Below are 21,692 nucleotides of genomic sequence, written 5' to 3' on the forward strand. Positions count from 1 at the left end.
TGCAGAAGCAGTTACTCTGTGTCATATTGCGTAATAAGAAACAGTCACCAATAACAGTATTTCATAATGCTAATAACATTGTTGTCATAGTGGCAAAATTGTTTCCCATGACATTGTAAATTCCAGGTTGTTATACATTAAAGGCTTCACAGATAAATTGTAATTTCTATTCAGTAACAATTGAGACTAACCGTCTGTTAAAAAAAGTCTGAATATAGCTAAAACAGCTCAGAGCTGTAACTGTAAATATTATAAAATATTACTGTTGGACATTTAATGGTGCTCCTGAGCCATGAAGTTATTGATATATCTATTCTGATGCTCAAACCTTCTTGTTAGCTGGAGTGTCTGAACAGGTAGCAGGAACAATGACATAGAGCTGCATGGGTGTACATTTCATCTAACAGTAGGGGGGACGATAAACAAAAAAATTATCGAGAGCAAGTTTTAAAAGGGACACAAATAATACAGCCAAAATTGTACTTGTAAGGATATGCGTACACATGAAAAATCCTTACTTATAATTATCTTGCGTCCTTCACATAGTATTTTAAGTTTCGTCTGGAACAGGGCGTCTCTTACTTAGATAATCAACTGCAGCAAGTACTCTGATCTGCCACTTTGCGTCAGGAGCAAAACCCAACACAAATATCTACAATATTAGCCTAATATTGAACTACCGCATCCGGTTCCTGCCGGTCCGAGCAAACGCTGGCGTGTTTGGCTGCCGCTTCTCTCTGGTTTTATTTCTTTTAAAATTTAGCCTATTTAGAGGATATTTTATGCCCTTTGATCAAGGAGATCTCACCTGATTATTGTTGGGTATTCTTTCATCGCTTGCAATGGTTGAATGAGTCAGAGGATCTGAATGCGTGGATCTATTGAGACTCGTTTGGTGAATTTGAATGTGGAGGAGTAAACCCGGATTGAAATGTGGTTTTATATCATTTGCACACTGGTGTCCTGGAGTTCTTTGGTCTGTTCTTCAAAGTGGGGTCTGTTTTTCTATCCCGGTGTGGACAATTCTCCAAATATGGTGCTTAAATACTCTTCGGTGGACTTACAGAGACTAAATTCGTTCTGCAGTCTCTCCGGCGGAATATACAGCGGCTGTGCTGCATTGGGAATTACACGCCGCCACAGGTACATTCATGGTGGATCTCACCGTGACCCCTTTGTGAGGACCACTGTGTCTCATGATAATGATTACATCCCTGTCATCTGGTCGCCACATCGCCGCTCTTCCATCGGGTCAAATGGTAAGAGTCATAGTGTTAATCTTGGAAACATTAGTTTGTTCACACACTCACCTCTCAGTTCTCTTGATATCACCTAATATTGAACTACCGCATCCGGTTCCTGCCGGTCCGAGCAAACGCTGGCGTGTTTGGCTGCCGCTTCTCTCTGGTTTTATTTCTTTTAAAATTTAGCCTATTTAGAGGATATTTTATGCCCTTTGATCAAGGAGATCTCACCTGATTATTGTTGGGTATTCTTTCATCGCTTGCAATGGTTGAATGAGTCAGAGGATCTGAATGCGTGGATCTATTGAGACTCGTTTGGTGAATTTGAATGTGGAGGAGTAAACCCGGATTGAAATGTGGTTTTATATCATTTGCACACTGGTGTCCTGGAGTTCTTTGGTCTGTTCTTCAAAGTGGGGTCTGTTTTTCTATCCCGGTGTGGACAATTCTCCAAATATGGTGCTTAAATACTCTTCGGTGGACTTACAGAGACTAAATTCGTTCTGCAGTCTCTCCGGCGGAATATACAGCGGCTGTGCTGCATTGGGAATTACACGCCGCCACAGGTACATTCATGGTGGATCTCACCGTGACCCCTTTGTGAGGACCACTGTGTCTCATGATAATGATTACATCCCTGTCATCTGGTCGCCACATCGCCGCTCTTCCATCGGGTCAAATGGTAAGAGTCATAGTGTTAATCTTGGAAACATTAGTTTGTTCACACACTCACCTCTCAGTTCTCGGCAGTCTGCTTGCCCTGCTACTGTAAAGATGGCCTTAGTGAATGCAAGGTCAATATCGAATAAATCTTTTATTTTAAATGACTTGTTTACATCTCACTTCTTAGACTTTTTATTTGTGACTGAGACCTGGTTAAAACAGGGTGACTTGATGCCTCTTGCTGAGATTGCTCCTCCTGACTGTGCTTTTTTCAGTTCTCCATGGGCCTCTGGACATGGTGGTGGAGTTGCAACAACTTTGCAAAAAACTGTTACAAATGCAAGTCTGTGCCTATGGACTAGGGATGCACCGATACCACTTTTTTCAGAATCGATCCGATCCAATACCAAAAATTCTGAGTATCTACCGATGCCGATCTGATACCAACAGTTTTTTTTTTTAAATCAAGTCCAATTGATATAACTCTGTGTGTTGAACTGATAATCACTCTTTTGTGTGTTAAATACAATCTACTTAATACAGACAACTTCATTATAAAGAAAAACAAATCCAAAAAATATATGATCATAATCTATGACAAAAATGCTATTATAAACTAGATTAGTGGATAATTCAGCAGTAAAATTTAGTCTAGAAAAATCATTAGTCCACAATAATTGCATAAAATCTAAACATTTAGTGAAAAAAACTGAGACAATAAGTGTAACACTAAATCTGGTAAAATGTTACACATTTATGGAAGTAAAATAATGCCAAATATTTTTGAAACAAAAAGCCTGTTGAATCGTACTACTTGAAAGAAATATGCATTGCATTAACCCTGCTTGTATTTTAATGCATTGTATTTTTAGGGTTTGCATTTTTAAGGGGCTGAAATTTAGCATGGTTGAATATTTAAGCTGTGAATATTTTAATTTAAAACATTTCAAACACATTTTCATTAGTAAAATTTCAATAATCCATATTCACCTTTCATATTTCACTTCCAAAATATTCAAACTGATTAAAAATACAACCTATAAATAATATTCAACGGTCGGTTTTCGGTGCATTTTATTTCGCTTTGCAAATTCACTTCCACAAATTCAGTGGTTCAAATTCGACAGTAAATTCAACGTTGACATCGAGGAACTGCAGGAAACGCAGTAGATTACCGAGCATAATCTCCATCTGCTGTTAGTCGACCTCACCAGTGCAAGCGCGTGTTGTTGACGAAGACCGAACAACATTTAGAGCAAGCCATTCATTCATGAAAACTCATTTACAACAATTGAGCATGCATTAAGTTTTTTGTGATGATTATCTGGGTCAGTATATATGCGGAAAAGATGATAAAGGCACAAAAGCTGTTTTTTATGTTTCATTCATTAACTTCATTGTTACTTTCCCTGTGTAGCCTTACATGTTATAAACTTTTTCTACCATGAACGGGATTATAATTGGTTTCCCTCAATATCTCATCATGCCCAAGGATTCCCCTTCCATCAGGACAGAACGCATAACGTAGCATAATGGACTAATGCAGTTAGGTTTAGATATAAAAGACCAAACTCGCACCTTATTGGGGAAGTATGCCTACAGTACATGCATTTTAATATTCCTACATACATGAATAATCTGGGAAGGGTCATAGCACTTTCATATTGTTGTCCTATATTGTTAGTTTAACTGTAACTTAAGTCGCTTTGCACATTCGCACATTTAGGGACCGTCTCTAAAGTAACATTGGTAGTCCTATAGGCCTAAACGTTTCTAACTTCAATTTATTTGAATAAATTGCGCATTATGCCTGACATCACCTACATGAACACTTTACATTTGGTTTTATGACTGCAAGTCGTTCTCTTCAAATGCTATTGAAGTTAGAAACGTGTATACCAATGTCGTATGTAACTTTAGAGACGTCCCTAAATGTGCGAATGTCCAATGTCAAGCCAATTTATGCCAGTATCACCGAGAAACGCTCAGCTTTAAAGGGGAAATGAAGCAATCAGTCAAGTTTACATGATTTACAAGATGGATTTCCACTATAATCAAAAATTATATAAGAAACATGAAAAATGTTAACATATAAAAGAAACACAGTTATATCTTTCGTGGCAAGGGTGCCGCCATTGTGCAGTATTATAACCGGTGACGTCACGGGGTGGGTTTGCTCTGTGCTGAGTTGAGTAAAATACAGTGAAAGATGCATGTAAGCTGGTCGAACCAGCAAACAACTAACGTTAGGTACAGTCATTGTTAGCCAACAGGTGTAAGCATGAACTAGCTAACGCTAAATTAGTGTTTAGCTAGTGAACTTTATTACCATACAAAAAGACGACGTCTAACGTTAACAAACTGCACATGGAAACATTGTTGTGTGCCATCATATTCCTGTCTCTTATCAACACCATGGTTGCAATACATGGTCAAGATCAGCGTCTTGACAGCAGATGGATCGTGCTATCGTGGCGTAATAATCTGTTTGGTTGTAATTTACTTACCTGAATGAAATGAAATCGAATGTATCGTCCTGTGGAATCATTCATTCACAGACAGCATACGAATCTTCCTGTTACGACTCCGAGTCGAGTGTGAATTGAAAGCACTTCAGTGATTCAGTGCGTGCAGGAAACCGAACAGATCATTCAAACTGATTCGTGAACCGATTTAGACAACTGCCAACATGTTTGATGAAGTCTTTGAACATAATCGAAAAAAAAAGAGTGATTCATTTGTAAATTGAGCATCGCTCATCATGCCCAAAAAAAGATACAGCGCGCTTGGAAAACTAAACATTTAACAACATATTTGCATTAAAATAAAGTGCGCCGTTTGCATCCCCAATATAACGAGATTTGGGCTATACAAATTACGGGAGTTTCACAGGAGAAACAAAACGGGAAGGGGGCGGGAGATGGATGTGAAATACGTGAGACTCCCGGGGAAAACGGTAGTGTTGTTGACAGGTATGAGCTACACCTAATACACCATAACTTGTATGGCTCTGCATATAACGAGATTTGGGAGATCTGTCTATATCGGTTCGCGAATCAGTTTGAATGATCTTTTTTTTTTATTTTTTATTTTTTTTATTAAACATTACAAATCATTAAAGCAACACATACAAACATGGAAAAATAAAACAAAAATGACAATAATACAGTTTGAATGATCTGTTGGGTTTCCTGCACGCACTGAATCACTGAAGCGCTTTCAATTCACACTCGACTCAGAGTCGTAACAGGAAGATTTAAGAACATCAAGAGTGTTGGATGAAGTGGCCGTGGAAAGTAAATTCTAGTGAAAGCAAATCTGCAAATCTATATTGTTTGCCAGCGATGAAGATCTTTATTAATTGAACATCTTTGTATGCTGTCTGTGAATGAATGATTCCACAGGACGATACATTCGATTTCATTTCATTCAGGTAAGTAAATTACAACCAAACAGATTATTACGCCACGATAGCACGATCCATCTGCTGTCAAGACGCTGATCTTGATCATGTATTGCAACCATGGTGTTGACAAGAGACAGGAATATGATGGCAGACATCGCGAACAATGTTTCCATGTGCAGTTTGTTTACGTTACACGTCGTCTTTTTCTCAGTACTAATAAAGTTCACTAGCTAAACACTAAGTTAGCGTTAGCTAGTTCATGCTTACAGCTGTTAGCTAACAATGACTGTACCTAACGTTAGTTGTTTGCTGGTTCGACCAGCTTACATGCATCTTTCACTGTATTTTACTGAACTCGCAACTCAGCACAGAGCAAACCCACCCCGTGACGTCACCGGTTATAATACTGCACAATGGCGGCGCCCTTGCCACGAAAGATATAACGGTGTTTCTTTTATATGTTAACATTTGTCATGTTTCTTAGATAATTTTGGATTATAGTGGAAATCCATCTTTTAAATCATGTAAACTTGACTGACTGCTTCATTTCCCCTTTAAACTTTGCGCGTTAAGTTCATATTCTGAGTCCTTCTGCTTGCCTGCGAGTTTGGTCTTTTATATCACTGTATTAGTCCATTAAGCTACATTAAGCGTTTTTTATATGTCCAGCAGAGGAATCCTGACGTATTGAGGGAAACCCTAGTAGCCTACTGCATGCAGCACAATCGCCGCAATATAAGGTTGAGAGGCAACTAAACAACCAATAGATATGTCAAACTCAAATGTAACATTGGATCTGTATACATCCGCATCGGGGGAATAACATTATAATCTCGTTTACGGTAGAGATGCATGTAGGCTACACAGGAAAAGTAATCGTGAAGACACTGAATTTCACATAAAACATAATAATCACAGATACACTTACATAGTTGTAAATTATTTTTTATGAATGAATGGCTCTAACTGTTGCTCTAACTGTTGCTCTGGTCTTCGTCAACAACACACGCTTGCACCCCCTGCTGGTGAGATCGACTAACAGCAGATGGAGATTATGGTCGGTAATCTACTGCTTTTTCTGCAGTTCCTCGATGTCAACGTTGAATTTACTGTCGAATTTGAACCACTGAATTTGTGGAAGCGAATTTGCAAAGCGAAATAAAATGGACCAAAAACCGCCTGTTGAATATTATAGGTTGTATTTTTAATCAGTTTGAATATTTTGGAAGTGAAATATGAAAGGTGAATATGGATTATTGAAATTTTACTAATGAAAATGTGTTTGAAATGTTTTGAATTTAAATATTCACAGCTTAAATATTCAACCATGCTAAATTTCAGCCCATAAAAATGCAAGCCCTAAAAATACAATGGATTAAAATACAAGCAGGGTTAATGCAATGCAGATTTTTTTCAAGTAGTACGATTCAACAGGCTTTTTGTTTCAAAAACATTTGGCATTATTTTACTTCCATACACATTGCTCTTTGTATTGTTTTAAAATACATTCTTGAAAAACAAGATAACAAAAATATATTATTTTATATATAGCTATAAGCTACTATACAATTGAGACATGTTTTAAATGTATAGCACAGCTGTTTAATGAGGCTGCAACATATGATAGATGGAACAGAACAAGAAAGGTTAATAGTCTGTCATTGCGTCACTGTATTATGATATGAAAGGCTGCAATACAGTGCGGCACAAAGCGCTTATGCGCAGAATGATGCGCTTGAAGCAACATGGAGTCACAGCGCGCAGTGCGTCGAGTCCGCATTGAAAAGTTCAAAGCTAAAAAACGAAAGACATATTGATGCGTAGTGTATTATACACTATCTATCTATGCAATAGTTTGAGCCTTTTCTTTTAACAGTTTTAAATTTCAGTTACTGTGCACGTGAAGAACAATTATAGTGCAGCTGACTCTAGTCTAGTGTTGTGATCTAACAGACACCCGGTAGAGTTAAGTAACATGATTAAGTTACAGCAATAAAGTCCAGCAAGATAAAGTTGTTTTATGCAAAACCATAGACCTTTATCTACAGATCGAGTATAATAATAGTAACATTGAATCATCTTGGAGAGGGTTTCATCGAGTTGACTGTCGTAACCGAACGCGACGCGCTGTTTGAATGCTGAATGAAGAATGATTGACAGCCGCAGCGGAGGGAAAAGTTCATGTGATCTTGAATTTAATGACTTAAATGTTCATTTCTATCTCACATTATACTATAATGGCTTCAGAACACTTGTAATATAGTACACGAAAACTGTATGGTGCTTTATAATGTTTTTGTGGGGCTTAACAATAACACAGAATAGTATGCTCACAATATCGGATTTAGATCGGCCTCCTCTGACCGATACCCGATCCGGCAAAAAATGGCAGTATCGGAGCCGATACCAATGCTGAGTTTCGGATTGGTGCATCCCTACTATGGACACCTTTTCCAGTTTTGAAGTCTAGTTATTGAAGGTTGATTTAAATGGTCCAATGCTATGTGCTCTGATTTACAGACCCCCTAAATGCAATAAGGATTTTATTCAACAATTTTCTGATATTCTCTCTGATCTGGTGACTCGGGCTGATAGACTATTGATTCTTGGGGATTTTAACATTCATCTCGGCTGCCCTTCTAAACCGTTGGTCAAAGAGTTTTTGAACTTTGTACAATCTGTATGCGGTCCAACTCACAATCTGGGTCACACACTAGATTTGGTACTGTCTCGTGGTTTTTCGATATCAAATCTGGAGGTTATTGATGCATGTGTGTCTGACCATTATCCTATTTTGTGTGAATCTTTGTGCATTCTCCCGTCTTTTATTTGCTCTCATACTTCATGGGCCCTATTTTAACGATCTAAAACGCAAGTGTCAAGCGCAAAGCGCAAGTAACTTTGTGGGTGGATCTCGGCACTGTTGCTATTTAAGCGGCGGGATAAATGACTCTTGCGCTCGACGCAAATCTAAAAGGGGTTGGTCTGAAGTAGCTTCATTATTCATAGGTGTGGTTTGGGCATAACGGGAAACAAACCAATAAGCTTTATATCACATTGACTTTAAGAGCATGATGAACGAGGTGCGCTTGTTCCATGGTGCAATACTATTATAACGGCGCATTTACCAGGCGCGCTTCAGAATCGGTTCTCAGCCGAGGAGATCGATGTTCTCGTCAGGGCCGTAAAAGAAAGAGAAGTGACATTGGGGATGGGACAAACCCACCCAAATTAGCTTTGGTTAAACATGCATATAATAATTTGGGTAAATGTGTAAGCTTTATGCCTATTTTTCCCATCGTCATGGACACAACAATGATTTCCCACGTGTTTTAATATTGTTCCTTATAATAATGTATCATTTGCAAAAAGGAAAATGCATCTGTGTAGATAAGAGAATCATCTACAGTGTATGCGCGTTGTTCACACTCTGTATTATGGCCAAGCATGCACTCTTAAAATAGCATCTGAATGTACGCGCAACGCGCCACTGACTTTAGACTAGTTTTTTTCTGGTCAGTGGCACAATTGTTTTCTGGAACTGCAAAATAGCACCAGGGATTGTTTGCGCCGGAACACGCCTCCTTTTTTGCGCTGAACCGCCCAGGGAGCGCAAGTTCATTTCCTAGTTTGCCGGCGTGCGTCTGTGGAGGAAAAAGTCTGCTTTGCGCGGGTGCAAAATACGAATGATACATGCGTGTGTGTACAAAGTCAATTGCGCTGGGTGCAAGATAGGGCCCCATGTCTCTCTCGAAATATTCACTCTAACACTGCAAATTTGTTTTCTGATTTTTTCTTCATCGTTTTAATAATAATTTTCTGAACGAAACAGATACTGAATGATTGACTGAGATATTTTATAAAGCATCCTCTATATTTCTGGAAGCTGTTGCTCAACTAAAGTTTAAAAAGACGAAGGTTGCTGCCCAGCCGTGGTTAAATGATGTCACCCGCGCTCTCAGACAAGAGTGTCGAAAAGTAGCGAATGTTGGGAAAAAATAGGCTACAGGTTTCATTTGACATTTTTAAAATCAAGTCTGTTCAACTATCAAACAGCTGTAAAGAAGGCAAAATCTAATTTATTTTCTCAATTAATTTGACAACGCAAAGTGGCCAAAAGTCCTGTTTGATACGATTGACTCTAAACCCGACTACGAATATTTTATCTGAGGCCTCTTTAGAGCTTTGTGAAGATTTCTTAAAACATTTTACTCAAAAAATTAATGATATTAGATGCTCCATTGTTTCTTCTGTACCATGTCACTTGCAACTGCCTTGTCCTGTGAGTTGTTTGTCTAACTTTCAACCTGTCTATCCAACTCAGTTAGCTGATGTAATCTCTATGAAGTGTTCTGATTCTAAGTTAGATATTATCCCGGCTCACCTTTTTAAGGATGTTTTTTCTACTGTTAGTCCTATGGTAACCACTATCATAAACAGCTCTTTAGCCAAAGGTGTTGTTCCAGCTTGTTTTAAACATGCAATTGTGCAACTTATGTTGAACAAACCTCAACTTGATACAGAAATGTGCAGTAACTATTGACCAATCTCTAAATTACGTTTCATCTCTAAGCTTTTAGAGAAAGTAGTTTTCTCACAGCTCTAGTCTTATTTGGATTATTTTATTTTGGACATGTTCCAATCTGGTTTTACATCATTACATAGCACTGAGTCAGCTCTGTTGAGGGTTACAAATGATATCTTGTTTGCTCTGGATTCAGGCTCTTGTGTTGTGCTGGTTTTGTTGGATCTGAGCGCTGCATTTGATGCCATTGACCACAACATTCTTCTTGAACGGCTAGAATCCATGGTAGGTGTCAAGGGCACTGTATTACAATGGTTTGCTTCCTACCTCGAAAAAATGACACTTTCTGTAAATTTAGGAAATTGTTCCTCATCGTCTGCGCCTGTTTTGTATGGTGTGCCCCAGGGATCCATCTTGGGACCTTTATTGTTTTCCCTTTATATGCTCCCCTTGGCCCTCACTTTTCAGAAGTACAACATTTCATATCACTGTTATGCAGACGATTTGCAGTTTACCTTCCAGTAAGGCTTGACACCACTGCTTCATTTGTTGTGTTATTAGAATGTGTAAATGATATCAAGAGGTGGATGACAAATAATTTCCTGCAGCTAAATGAGGATAAAACAGAAGTTTTAATTTTGGGTTGTCCTGCAAATTTCTCTCCTGCTCTGAAAGCCCAGTTAGGTCCTCTGTCAACAAATGTGTGCAATTAAAAACCTTGGAGTGATCTTTGACTCTTCACAAATTTTTGATAAGCAAATTAGTGCTGTTATTAGAGGAAGCTTTTTCCATTTAAGATCTATTGCAAAGTTGAAAAACCTTTTTTCAAGCAAAGATCTAGAAGTTGTGATTCATGCATTTGTAACATCATGATTCGATTTTTGCAACTCTCTTTATTCTGGTCTCCCTCAATCTTCACTATCTCGATTGCAGGTTGTTCAAAATAGTGCTGCAAGACTTTTGACTGGGTCTAAAAAGAGGGATCATATTTCTCCTGTTTTATCATTCCTTCACTGGCTTCCCATTAAATTTGATTTTAAGATCCTTATGTTTGTATATAAGGCATTGTCTGGCCGTGCAACAAGGTATATTAGTGATCCTATTGTGCCATACTGTCCTGCTAGGGCACTCAGATCGTCCAATGATTTGCTCTTAAATGCGTCACGGTGTCGCTACAAATCAAAGGTTGATCGGGCCATTTCTGTGGCTTGGCCCAAACTTTGGAATGGTCTCCATTATCATGTGAGGTCTGCTCCTGCATTGGACATTTTGAAATCTACTCCTAAAACACATTTTCATTCTTTAGCTTTTGGAAACCTGTAGTTGTTGTTTTTTATATTGTAGACCTGCTTTGTACTATGTACTGCACTTTGTATCAACCTATATTGTGTTTAAATGTGCTTTATAAATAAATGTTGTTGTAATATCAGTTCACACATTCACAAGTCTTATCGCCGTTATAATCGCTAACATAGTGGACTCATGAAATAAAGACATTGGTTATCAATTTTTATATCATGACTAATAAAGAGAAAAGAATCAGTTCATCCTAGGTTTAAAGGGAATAAAACAGCCAAGACAGCCTATTTATTGGAGGACTACTTTGTATAGGTGTGGTAAAGGGGCAGGGTTGTCAGATTTCCACAACAAAACCCGCCCAATTGCTACGCAAAACTATCCCAATCGCTTTCTGGGGGGAAATTTCCTTTTTTCTTTTTTTTTTCTTTTTTTTGGCTGGGTTTCCCTGGTAAAAAAAAATATTCCGGGGGGTAAATAATATCGTGTTTTGGTGTCGCTTCAACCCGTGGACTTGAAACATTGTAAATGTAGCCCAATTACGCGGGAAAACCGCAGACTTGGCAACACTGTTAACGGGGAAAGCAGGCAGTGGACCAAAGCACTGTGAGGCAAGGGAGGGGGTACTCAAAATGTTTCTAAACTTAAAATCTTCTGCCCCGTTTGTATTTTTTTACTACTTACACTTTTATTTAAAGTATATATCATTGTTATTTACAATCCACAGGGTGTTATTTACAATCCACAGCGTGGTTTTTAATGATATTTTAATCATTTATCATTGCCCCCCAACACGTGCTGCTAGAATGCGTGTAAAGATGCTTTTCCACTACATTGCACTACTCGGCTCGCTTAACTTTGGCTCGGTTTGCTTTCCAACTGCAGTTTAGTACTGCTTCAAAGTGGGTGGGATTATAGACTGATCGTTATAGTTGCGCCGCAACCTCATCTACTGACCACAATAAAGCAATTTCTTTTTGTGACAGTGACAGTCATTTAAAGCAAATCATTTAAAAAAGTTGTGTGGACATATGAAATCTACAGTGGCTGTTGCTGACTATTTAAAGTTAGCGGGTTTGATGTCTCGTATTGCAAATCCAATGACGCTGATAGTGACGATTCTCTCTGACCAATCAGTGATATGCAATGATTACACGTCACATTTTAGTATTGGGACGGCTCGCTTGGATCCTCAACCAAGGTGGTACTAAAAAAAGTTTAGTAACCCAAAAGTTGACTTCGCCATTCAGGATTGATCACTTGTCTGTTGCCTGCCTACCAGTTTCTCTGTAGCTGGTTAAGTGCTATTTGAGCAAAGTAAACACAAATGAATAAAAAAATTTAAAGAAATATCTGATCATCCTCTGTAATGCAGTCACTATTTACATCTCATATCATCAGAAAACAGTTGCACTACCAAGGCAACGGCTGATGCTTTTGTATTACATTCACTGATCTATTAGAGAACTTGATTGCTCATAACGTCATAAAAAGGGAAGCCACTGCGCTGCCATATTGGTATTCCCTAGTAAGCTCACAAGTGGCACAACAAGATGAGTGACAGACACCTGACGCATAGATAGTGGGTTCGAGTCCTATGGGGGCAGTCATGGCCTAATGGTAACAGAGTTGGACTGGTGACCCAAAGGTTGCTGGTTCGATTCCAGTACCGGCAGGAATATGACTGAGGTGTCCATGAGCAAGGCACCTAACCCCCGGGCGCCACTCAAGGCTGCCTGCTGCTCCGGGTGTGTGTATCCACATTTGCAGTGTGTGTGTTGATGTGTTGATGCCTCTGTCGGTAGGCCGCTCAAACACTTCCGGTGGCTTCACCGCCTGCTGGCAGTTTAGAACGCAATGAACAATCCACTCATTTATATAGATTAGTGATTACATTCCAAAGAGAGGCTGTTATCAGCCCCAAAGTGGAAAATGAAACCATATCAGCACGTAATGGAACAGTTAAAGGGGAACTAAAGTGGCAACGCTAGCTATTTCTTCGCTGAGTTTCACTTTTGTTGTCGCATGTTTTCTCAACGAGCTCCCCCTACAGCTGTGAGGCGTATATTTCACAACAATGTCGTAACAAAACTCACTTGCGGCACCCTTCTCCCCCTTTCTACCGCTGCTCATGTGCATTTGTTATTATCGGAGCCGGCCAACTTTATCGTGTGGAGCTATGTCTACCGAGGTGGGTAATACATCATACACATTGAGGGCGGCGTGTGTGTTTATATTCAATTGCCATAAAGCAGTTTGTGTTTCTCGCTCGTTCTCGCTTCTCACGAGACTTCCTATTTCCAACTAACCGGGACGTTAATCCTCATGTTGCAAGGTTGGTTTTCCGCCTAGGAACGTTGGGGAGAGTGGGGAAAGTCACAATTCTCACCAGAACAGTTTATTAAACCATCCAAATGATTTCTAAATGGTTTTATTGAGCTGAAATAGTTGCCGAATGCCCCTTTAAGCAAAGAGACCAGTTCGGCCCGACAGTGGAAAAGTGACTATTGTCTGTGGTATAACATTTGAAGTAATAAAAGTCACTGTAAAAAGTTTTGTTTGTGTACATAAGATTTGAGTAATGCGTGTCTCTCTGCAGGAGTTATGGCAACGGCCGGGTCAGAGGCTCGTCTGAGCATATGGGTGAAGAAGAGCTCCTCCCTGCTGTCTTAACCGAGCACAAAGCATCATCTCACCCGCACAAACACACACAGGTAGGACACGCCACAACCACCAGACACAGAAAATCGATTTTAAATTAATTTCAGGGTCTAATTACACAACCAATGGCCTGTACACTCTACTGATGTTGTAACCTTTTTCTGCCTCAATATGTACTACAACTGTTTCATTTATTTTGTTAGAAAAAAAAGAGGAAAGTGCCTGAACTTACAGCTGAGGTAAATGGTGACAGATCCATTGACACCAGGACAAACAGAGGCATGCCAATGACTCCTGCTGAGCAGGGTAAGACAAACATACACAATCAGCTGTTGAATATAATTTCTCATTGTTTTGAACGACCATCCTTGCTGGATAAAAGTATTAATTTCTTTAAAGTTTTCTTTAAACTTTTAAATCTTACTCACCCTAAACTTTTGAACAATAGTGTACTTTTATTCATTTAGCAAACAGTTCTCTCCAAATAAGTAATACAACAAAGTGATTCGTCCTAGGACATGAGAAGTGCTGCAATATGCGATGCCAAGATCAGAGGAGTACAGGCCAGAATAGAGATGAGAGTCAAACATAGTGAAAGTCGTGAAGGTATGAGAAAGTTTAACCTGGACAGATATAGCTAAACATGTTACTATAAAATGTTAATATATAATTACTATAAAATGCTAATATATAAAACATATCCTTTAGTTATTAGCATTTTATAGTAATTATATATTAACATTTTATAGTAACATGCTTATATTCACAAATACAGGTAAAATGTACAGTGCTGCAACATTTGCAGCATTGACTAATCCTAACAGTGTGTCACTGGTTTAGTAGATTAGTATGTTATGGCAAACGTTGCTATGTTATAATATTAAATAGCGTGGTAGATCTGCATCATTGAATAACACCCTGTTTGCTTTAGACTGGAGTATTGTACTAAGAAGATAAAACTATAAAATGAAAGTTGAAACCTCCTAATAGAGCAGTTGTCTTTACCTGATGTATAACTTTATTTTAGCTTCCAGTGCATTGTTCAGTTGTATTTAGTGTTTGAATTGTTATGTGGTCTTAAACGGCCTGTGTACCTTTTGCTCTAGTGTTTATTGAAGCCTAGTTCTGCCACATAAGAAAAAAAAAATCATAATTATGACATAAACAGCATTGACTTAAGGCATAAATATGACTATGACATACTCCACTGGTTCACAGACAAGGCTTAAGCCTAGTCCCAGACTAAAATGCATGTTTGAGCTGTTTTAACTGAAAGCAACTTAAACTATCATATCTTAAAATGTCAGTGCCATTGTTTTGTCTCAAGATGCACATCAGTATTTTTTTTTTCTAAGGCAGGTTAATAAAAGCTACTCAAATGTCCTATTTGAACAAAGGTCTAATCCTGGCTTAATCTAAACTCTGTCTGTGAAATTGAGCCAATAAGTAAAAAACAAAACAAATAAGCAAACATAATTGGCATAAAATTACATAAAAACAACAACAAAGTAAAAATTATGACAGCCAAGATGGTCATTATTTGATAAGTCACCATTATGACAAATAGTTATAATTATCACTAGCCTGGTTAACACCAGACCGTTCTCAGTTGTAACTGAGAGTTGGTCTAGGGAAGGTTCATTCAATGCCCATTTCCAAAGGGGCGTCACCAACGGAAGTCGCTCAAATGCCTCTGGGCGCAATTGGATAGACCTAAAACCAATCAGAGCGTTGAAGGAGATGACGCTTCAACGTCGCTGCGCTATCATCGCGTAAAGCCCGCCTCAATGTTTGTGATTGGTGCCTAGATTTGGAAAAATTGGAAATGGGCTTGAATGGGCTCTTGGCCAGATGGACTTGCAGAGCAAATCTCAAATTTGCCGGAAGTTGGTCAGGGTTTTCCCAGGCTAAATTATCACATGAAAAGTTCACAAATAGTCAAATTATGATCATTCAAATCATTGATTTCAACTTATGTCATTGTATATAATTGAATCATCATGGTTTATATCATCATAATGACTTTTTATCTCATAAGTTATTTTAATTTCATGATTATGATTTACTATAGCCTTTTTTTATTTATTATTTATGAAAGCCCAATTCCATCACATAAGATGTTTTTTTTCACACAAGTTTAGCTGCTTGGGGTGAGGTGCTGCACCAATAAGGATTAATCTTAAATCTAGATTAAATTAAGGTTACAAACTTTAAACCTTATTTAAAAATAAGCAGGTTTACATTTATAAATATTATAAACAATTATAAATATAAACTTTAATCCTGTTGCTCCATAACTTTAAACTCAGTTTTAAATCTCAATTAGGGATTAACTTTAAATTTACAGGAGAGGAGGTTTAAATAAAGTGCACCCAAATTAAAATATGTGGCTGATTGAACAAAGACAGAAAAAGTAGGTGTGTCGTCAGGTCTCAGAGAGGAGTTTATTACAAATGAAAATGAAAAATAAAGCAGATTGAGCCGGCAGAGGGTCGTGGCAGGCCATAAACTTACACCTGTTATCGAGTTCATGACAGGATTTTTTTTCTTATCTCGGCTGTTTTTTCATACGTTATGCTGCCATATTACTTCATTAATTGATACTGTAAATATATTTCTAGGCTTATTAATTCTGCTCATGCTGCCACAATGTTTTCATTGCTTGCTTTATTATTAATGGTCTCTCTATGTAGCAGTTTATAAAGTTTATTTCCTTTATCGGCAAGAGCTACTTATGTCAAAGACAGAGTTTCTGGTGGTCAGTAACGAAAGAAATATAATATTAACATTGTTTCTGTTTAATTACAATGGTGAATCCATCATGGCAGAGACAATGAATCGTAAATGGCGTAAGACTGGAGAAACTGGAAGAGCTGGAAGAGAGGGCTACTGTCTGAGAAAACAAAGGAAATTAACATTTGAACTCTTGCTATATTACCATTCCCATTCAAGACACGGTCACACTTGAGTTGATCACCTCCCAATTTGCACATCATTCCCTTCACCCAATGGTGGGCCGTCAGGGCCAGCAAGGCCTTCTCTGTTGGTCTAAACATTAACAAAATCACTGACTTGCACTTTAATATATTTTTTCCATGAATGAGTATTAAATTATTCCCAATAGTCCATTCTCTTAATCTCACAGCTTTTCTCCTGGTTGCACTGCTTCCAGTATTGTATATTTTATTTCAGCGCTTTTATCCAATTATATTTCAGCCATCATGTGTTGCCAGGATAAAATAAAGCTGCCTTGAGGCCTTCAGAATCGACAGTGCGGGCGCCTGTAGCTTAAAATGAATGGAAATGAAACCGTTGCTTTAACCAATCTGATAATCAGTCAGATTTAATCAGCCAATCAGATTTCGATTTGACTGCACCGGGGCCATCTAGCAGGCGTAAAATAACGTCGGCATTTTCACGTCCTTTGATTGGATGGTCAGAGCGCGTACGGTAGTCAGAGGCTGAGCTAGCTAACCGCATTTGTAGCGAACTGCATAAACTAAAATACATCCCTGTAGATTTAATAGTTTTTCAATCCACAAATTAATGTTTCTTGCCCTCCTCAACCCCCAGCAGGTTCAACACCACCGGAAAAAATCCCTTATTCAGAGTTATCCAGCTGACGCAGAGTCACGGAACTCTATTCATTCTGTTCTATTCGATGGCGATAGAAAAGGTTGTTGGGACTGAAACGCACAGATAACCTGTACACCAGAGTAATTGAAGTCATTTTGAGGAAAGACATTAGGATGGATTTTTTGTAAAACATAATCAGTAGTTTTGGTGAATATAATGCTTTTTTTTGCCCCCGTTTTTTCCGTGGTGTATAGGATTTTCTTCTTAATATTTCTTGTAAATTTATGATCAAATGTTTTTTTTCCAACATTCAAACTATTGTAACGTCTGACAAGGTAGGCACCGTTTCTGAACTTATAATCGGAACGCAAGAACCACTGTAGCCTACACTAACGCACACGCCGAACTCACTCGCTCGTTTCTCTCTACCGGCCTTTTCCGAACTCACCGCATTAACCCTATAACTGCCAGTGCAAAATAAAAACAGCAATTTCACAACAATTATAGAGAGTCTGTGCGCTGCCACGCTATTAAAAGTTATTAATTCACTGAAGGCCTGGGTGTGAAATGCACGGCCCGCCACTGCCTTCACCCATTCCTACCTGAATTCACCCAAAAATATATATGGTTTAATATGAACGATTATCATACAGTATTATACATGTTTGGTATCATTTGTCTCAGGGAACTGGTACTAAGGTCTCATTTCCAAATAAGTAAACCAAAAAGGTAATAAGGTGTGGAGAGTTTAGGGATATCTTGTTAACTGCTGTGGGTATGCCCCCATGTAAATCAATTTGTCCCCAGTAAGTCTGGGACGGTGATTAATGCACAGTGGGTGATTAATTCCCACTGTGAACTCTTAAAAAGAGGCCTTGGTCTGAGTATTTAGGGAGATGCTGAAGAAGGCTCATGGCGATTTGTAACTCAAATTAGCCCGTGATGCGGAGTGTATGCAGGCACTCCGCATCATGTATTTTATAATGTCAGGTTCGCATCTTCTCTCTTTATTGTTTACAAAAACATCTAGTATTTGATGTTTTGTATTTATTATCTTTGAACTGATTATGAAATTGGCATGGTACATTTACCTGACATAATAAATTGTTACATATGATTTATTCCCACTGACTCTGAAATAGTTTTCCCAAGTGGATTAAACGGATTTGTATGTTACCGCAAGTTTTGCGTATTCAAGTGTGCATGTTTTGTTTTAATTTAATGTTACTTTTGATAATTGTACGTGGGAAACCACGGCCAATCCTAAACTATTATAAGACAAGTAAAGTCTGTAGTAGTGGCCATACCTCTACTGAAGTAAACGTTACTTTAATTTCAAGTGTATGCAATCACGGGGGCTATACCAAAGTATCTTTGATTGTGTAAGTGTGAATGCGACCGATCTCAGGTATATAGCAATTACCTCTGTTTGGTGACCAAAGCTGGCGAGCTTGTTATTGTGAGACCCGCGTTAAAAAGGCGTGAGGACTTCTGAGCTACATAGCTTACTAATATGAACGGGCAAAATATAAGTAAAAAGTTAAATAGAACAATCAAATGTATTGGTAAACTATTATAGTGAACAATAACCAATGGGCAATCTAACCTAAATTCGAGGTTGTGATGAAATGGAGTCAGATCAAAGCTTAAATAGAATCAAATTACATTGCCACGCGGAAAGACAGTAACACACAGAGACCTTCACCTGCTCTATCTGATGCCGTTTTTGGACTGATCTAGACGGGCTTACAAAGTTTTAATTACTGGTTTGAATTCTAATTCCTGATTGGTTAATCTGTTTAAAATGAAGTGGTGCAAAATAAAATAAAACCCAGATCAACAAATCCTTGATTACCTGTAAACTTTGCTTAATTTTAATCCTTATTGGTGCACCCACCCTTAGTGTAGCAAAGTGGTTGAATATTTGCGAAACAGTGTGTGAGTAGTTACCTTTGTGATCTGTGTCTGTGCTTTACACAAATAGAGTCCTCTGTAGCTGCCGCCACCGTGTCCTCTTCTTTTGGTCAACGTTTACCCTTCCCAGCATTTCCCCTGCGGGCCTCTTTCCCCCCTCTCGCACCCGTACAAGCCGCTGGCCCCCCCGCTGAGTATCATTCTGATTCCGCAGAATCTCTGGAGGAGATCCCTGTAGCAATGGCACGGCTTGGCAGCGCAGCCCTGGCCGGAGCTCCGAACCCCACCTGCGCTACTACTACTGCTGCTGTTTCTGCCACTAGCTATTCCTCTTCTCTCCAGTGTGCTTTGCCTTCCTCAGCAGCAGGACAAGCTTTACCCTCCCCTCAGCCCAGGACCAAGAGGAAAGCGGCAGTTCGTAAAGCTGCTGAGCAGAGGTTTGAGATGGTGTCCTATAATCCTTCTGTGTTCACGAGTAGAGAAAGCGGGGAGCCTGCCATGTCCCAAGAGGGCATTATCACAGAGGAAAGTCCCCGTGTGGCAAAACGCAAACAGACAGGTAAAAAGAGAAATATGGAGGACACAAAGCCCAGCTCCAGATTAGGAACCCCGGTGGTGTAGAGATTACTACATTGCAGAGACGCATCACTACTAGTCTGGACTCATCAGCACTTGGTCGGTCTTGTTTTTCTATTAAAAAAAACTGGCTTATTTGGTACGATCACATGAAAACTGATGTAGCACTCAGAATCTGATGCAATGCAAACACCACTGAATGTCAGCAATGTGGATTTTGTTGTCTGACCTTTTGCTGGACTAAACATCTTATGCTGGTTGTCATTGGTCAGTGTCATTTGATCATGCTAAACACCTCATATTGAATAATATTGCAATATGATAAAAATCACATATATAAATATTTATTCATGAACTTGCGGTAAAAGTTGATTATGGATTGAAGCCTTGAATTAGGGGCCTTCACATATTAATGAATCTTGTGAGGAAACCAATACACTATATACATTTATTTAGCCTTTTATCATATTTCACTGACTTTGCTGCAGCATTGCACAATTTTTTTTTTTAATACTTTATGCCATGCTGCCATTTTTAACTATTTATTCATACATGTTAAATGCCAAAGTTTCTTTAGTTTTCTATGATGAAATACATGACCACTGATTTTCTTTTTAGTCCATGTGTAAATTTTTGTACATTGTTACCTTATTTTTAAATTATTATTATTATTATTATTATTGTTATTGTTATTAATTTTTGAGTTTCCTTTTTGTTGTTTTTATAAGCTTTTTATATGTCTTGTTGTTTGAGTCCGATCCAGTTGTGTTTGAGTGAACTTGAGTTATGTACTATAGAGTGTGCTTCTAGTGGGATTTGAATTTAATGTTATTAATGTTTTCTGTTATCACACCATTAGTACTTACTCAAGTGCTTTAGTAACTTTCTAAATTAACGTCTTATATAAAACAGTGCCACATGATGTCGGCCCTTATGAGTGTAATCCACTCCCATCTCAAATGCTGATCAAACAACCCACTTTAACAAAACACATTAATGTTCAAACTGTGAATGGAAACATTCTTGGTACATAATGTTTTGGGTACAGGGAGTGGCTGAATGATGGCAATATCATCTTTTTGTTTTTGCTTAATTTAAAACAAATAAAATTCGTATCTCTTTAACTTTTCCTATATACTTTAATTATCAATGGTTATTTATCAATGGTTTTAATATCATCTGTTATTTTCATTTATTTACTTATTATTATTATATCAAATTTAAAGAATAAGTGATGTATTTTCATAAATTTGAATCCAATTTTTTTTTTTTTTTGTGTGTGTGTGTGCAGTTTTTAACCTTTATTTCAATCAGATAGTATATAATAGCGGAGGAGAGAAAGGGAGGACTGGGATTGGGAAAGGTCCACGAGATGGAACCTGAACTCGGGACACCCGAAGCCTCATCATGATAATTCCTGAAGACTCATTCTACAATGAAGACAATAAAAAAACGAATGAACCTCAAATTCAATCTATGTTTGTTTGGAAAAGAATTCTAGTTTACTACATTCAATTTAAATATGTGAAATAGAAGTATGATCAAAGAGATGTTAAAAATTACAGTTTGTACTGTTTTCTGGAAGGTCAAGTGAGTAGCTATATTCCACAGTGCATTCCACACACTTTGCCCTGTTTTGCACATTTAGCAGATCATCTGGATATTCCAGGCATGTGGAAAATTTGCACATTATGTGCAGTATATATATTGCAGAAGTAGTACGATGGTATGCTATTCTGAAAATTATCATTGTTATTCCTGTACCTTTTACCTTTTACCTTTTTGACCTCAATTTCTACTCCTCAATAAAAACTGCACATGTAGCCTTGCA

At 38.2% G+C, this 21,692-nt stretch overlaps 1 protein-coding gene across 4 annotated transcripts in view; it reads left to right on the forward strand.

The window, feature by feature from the left end:
• zdhhc1 (zDHHC palmitoyltransferase 1) overlaps positions 1-21,692 on the forward strand; it is a 50,672-nt gene extending 28,980 nt beyond the window's left edge. For all 4 annotated transcript variants that reach the window (XM_077228906.1, XM_077228909.1, XM_077228905.1 and 1 more), the window contains exons 10-12: positions 13,734-13,848; positions 13,999-14,101; positions 19,356-21,692. In XM_077228906.1, the coding sequence (XP_077085021.1) occupies positions 13,734-13,848; positions 13,999-14,101; positions 19,356-19,906 (769 nt within the window). In that variant the 3' untranslated portion in view covers positions 19,907-21,692. The remainder of the gene's footprint in view (positions 1-13,733; positions 13,849-13,998; positions 14,102-19,355) is intronic.

This window comes from Siphateles boraxobius, unplaced genomic scaffold, assembly GCF_051911475.1.
Source record: "Siphateles boraxobius isolate OS27281-9 unplaced genomic scaffold, OSU_SipBor_1 130, whole genome shotgun sequence".
Classification (NCBI taxonomy): domain Eukaryota; kingdom Metazoa; phylum Chordata; class Actinopteri; order Cypriniformes; family Leuciscidae; genus Siphateles; species Siphateles boraxobius.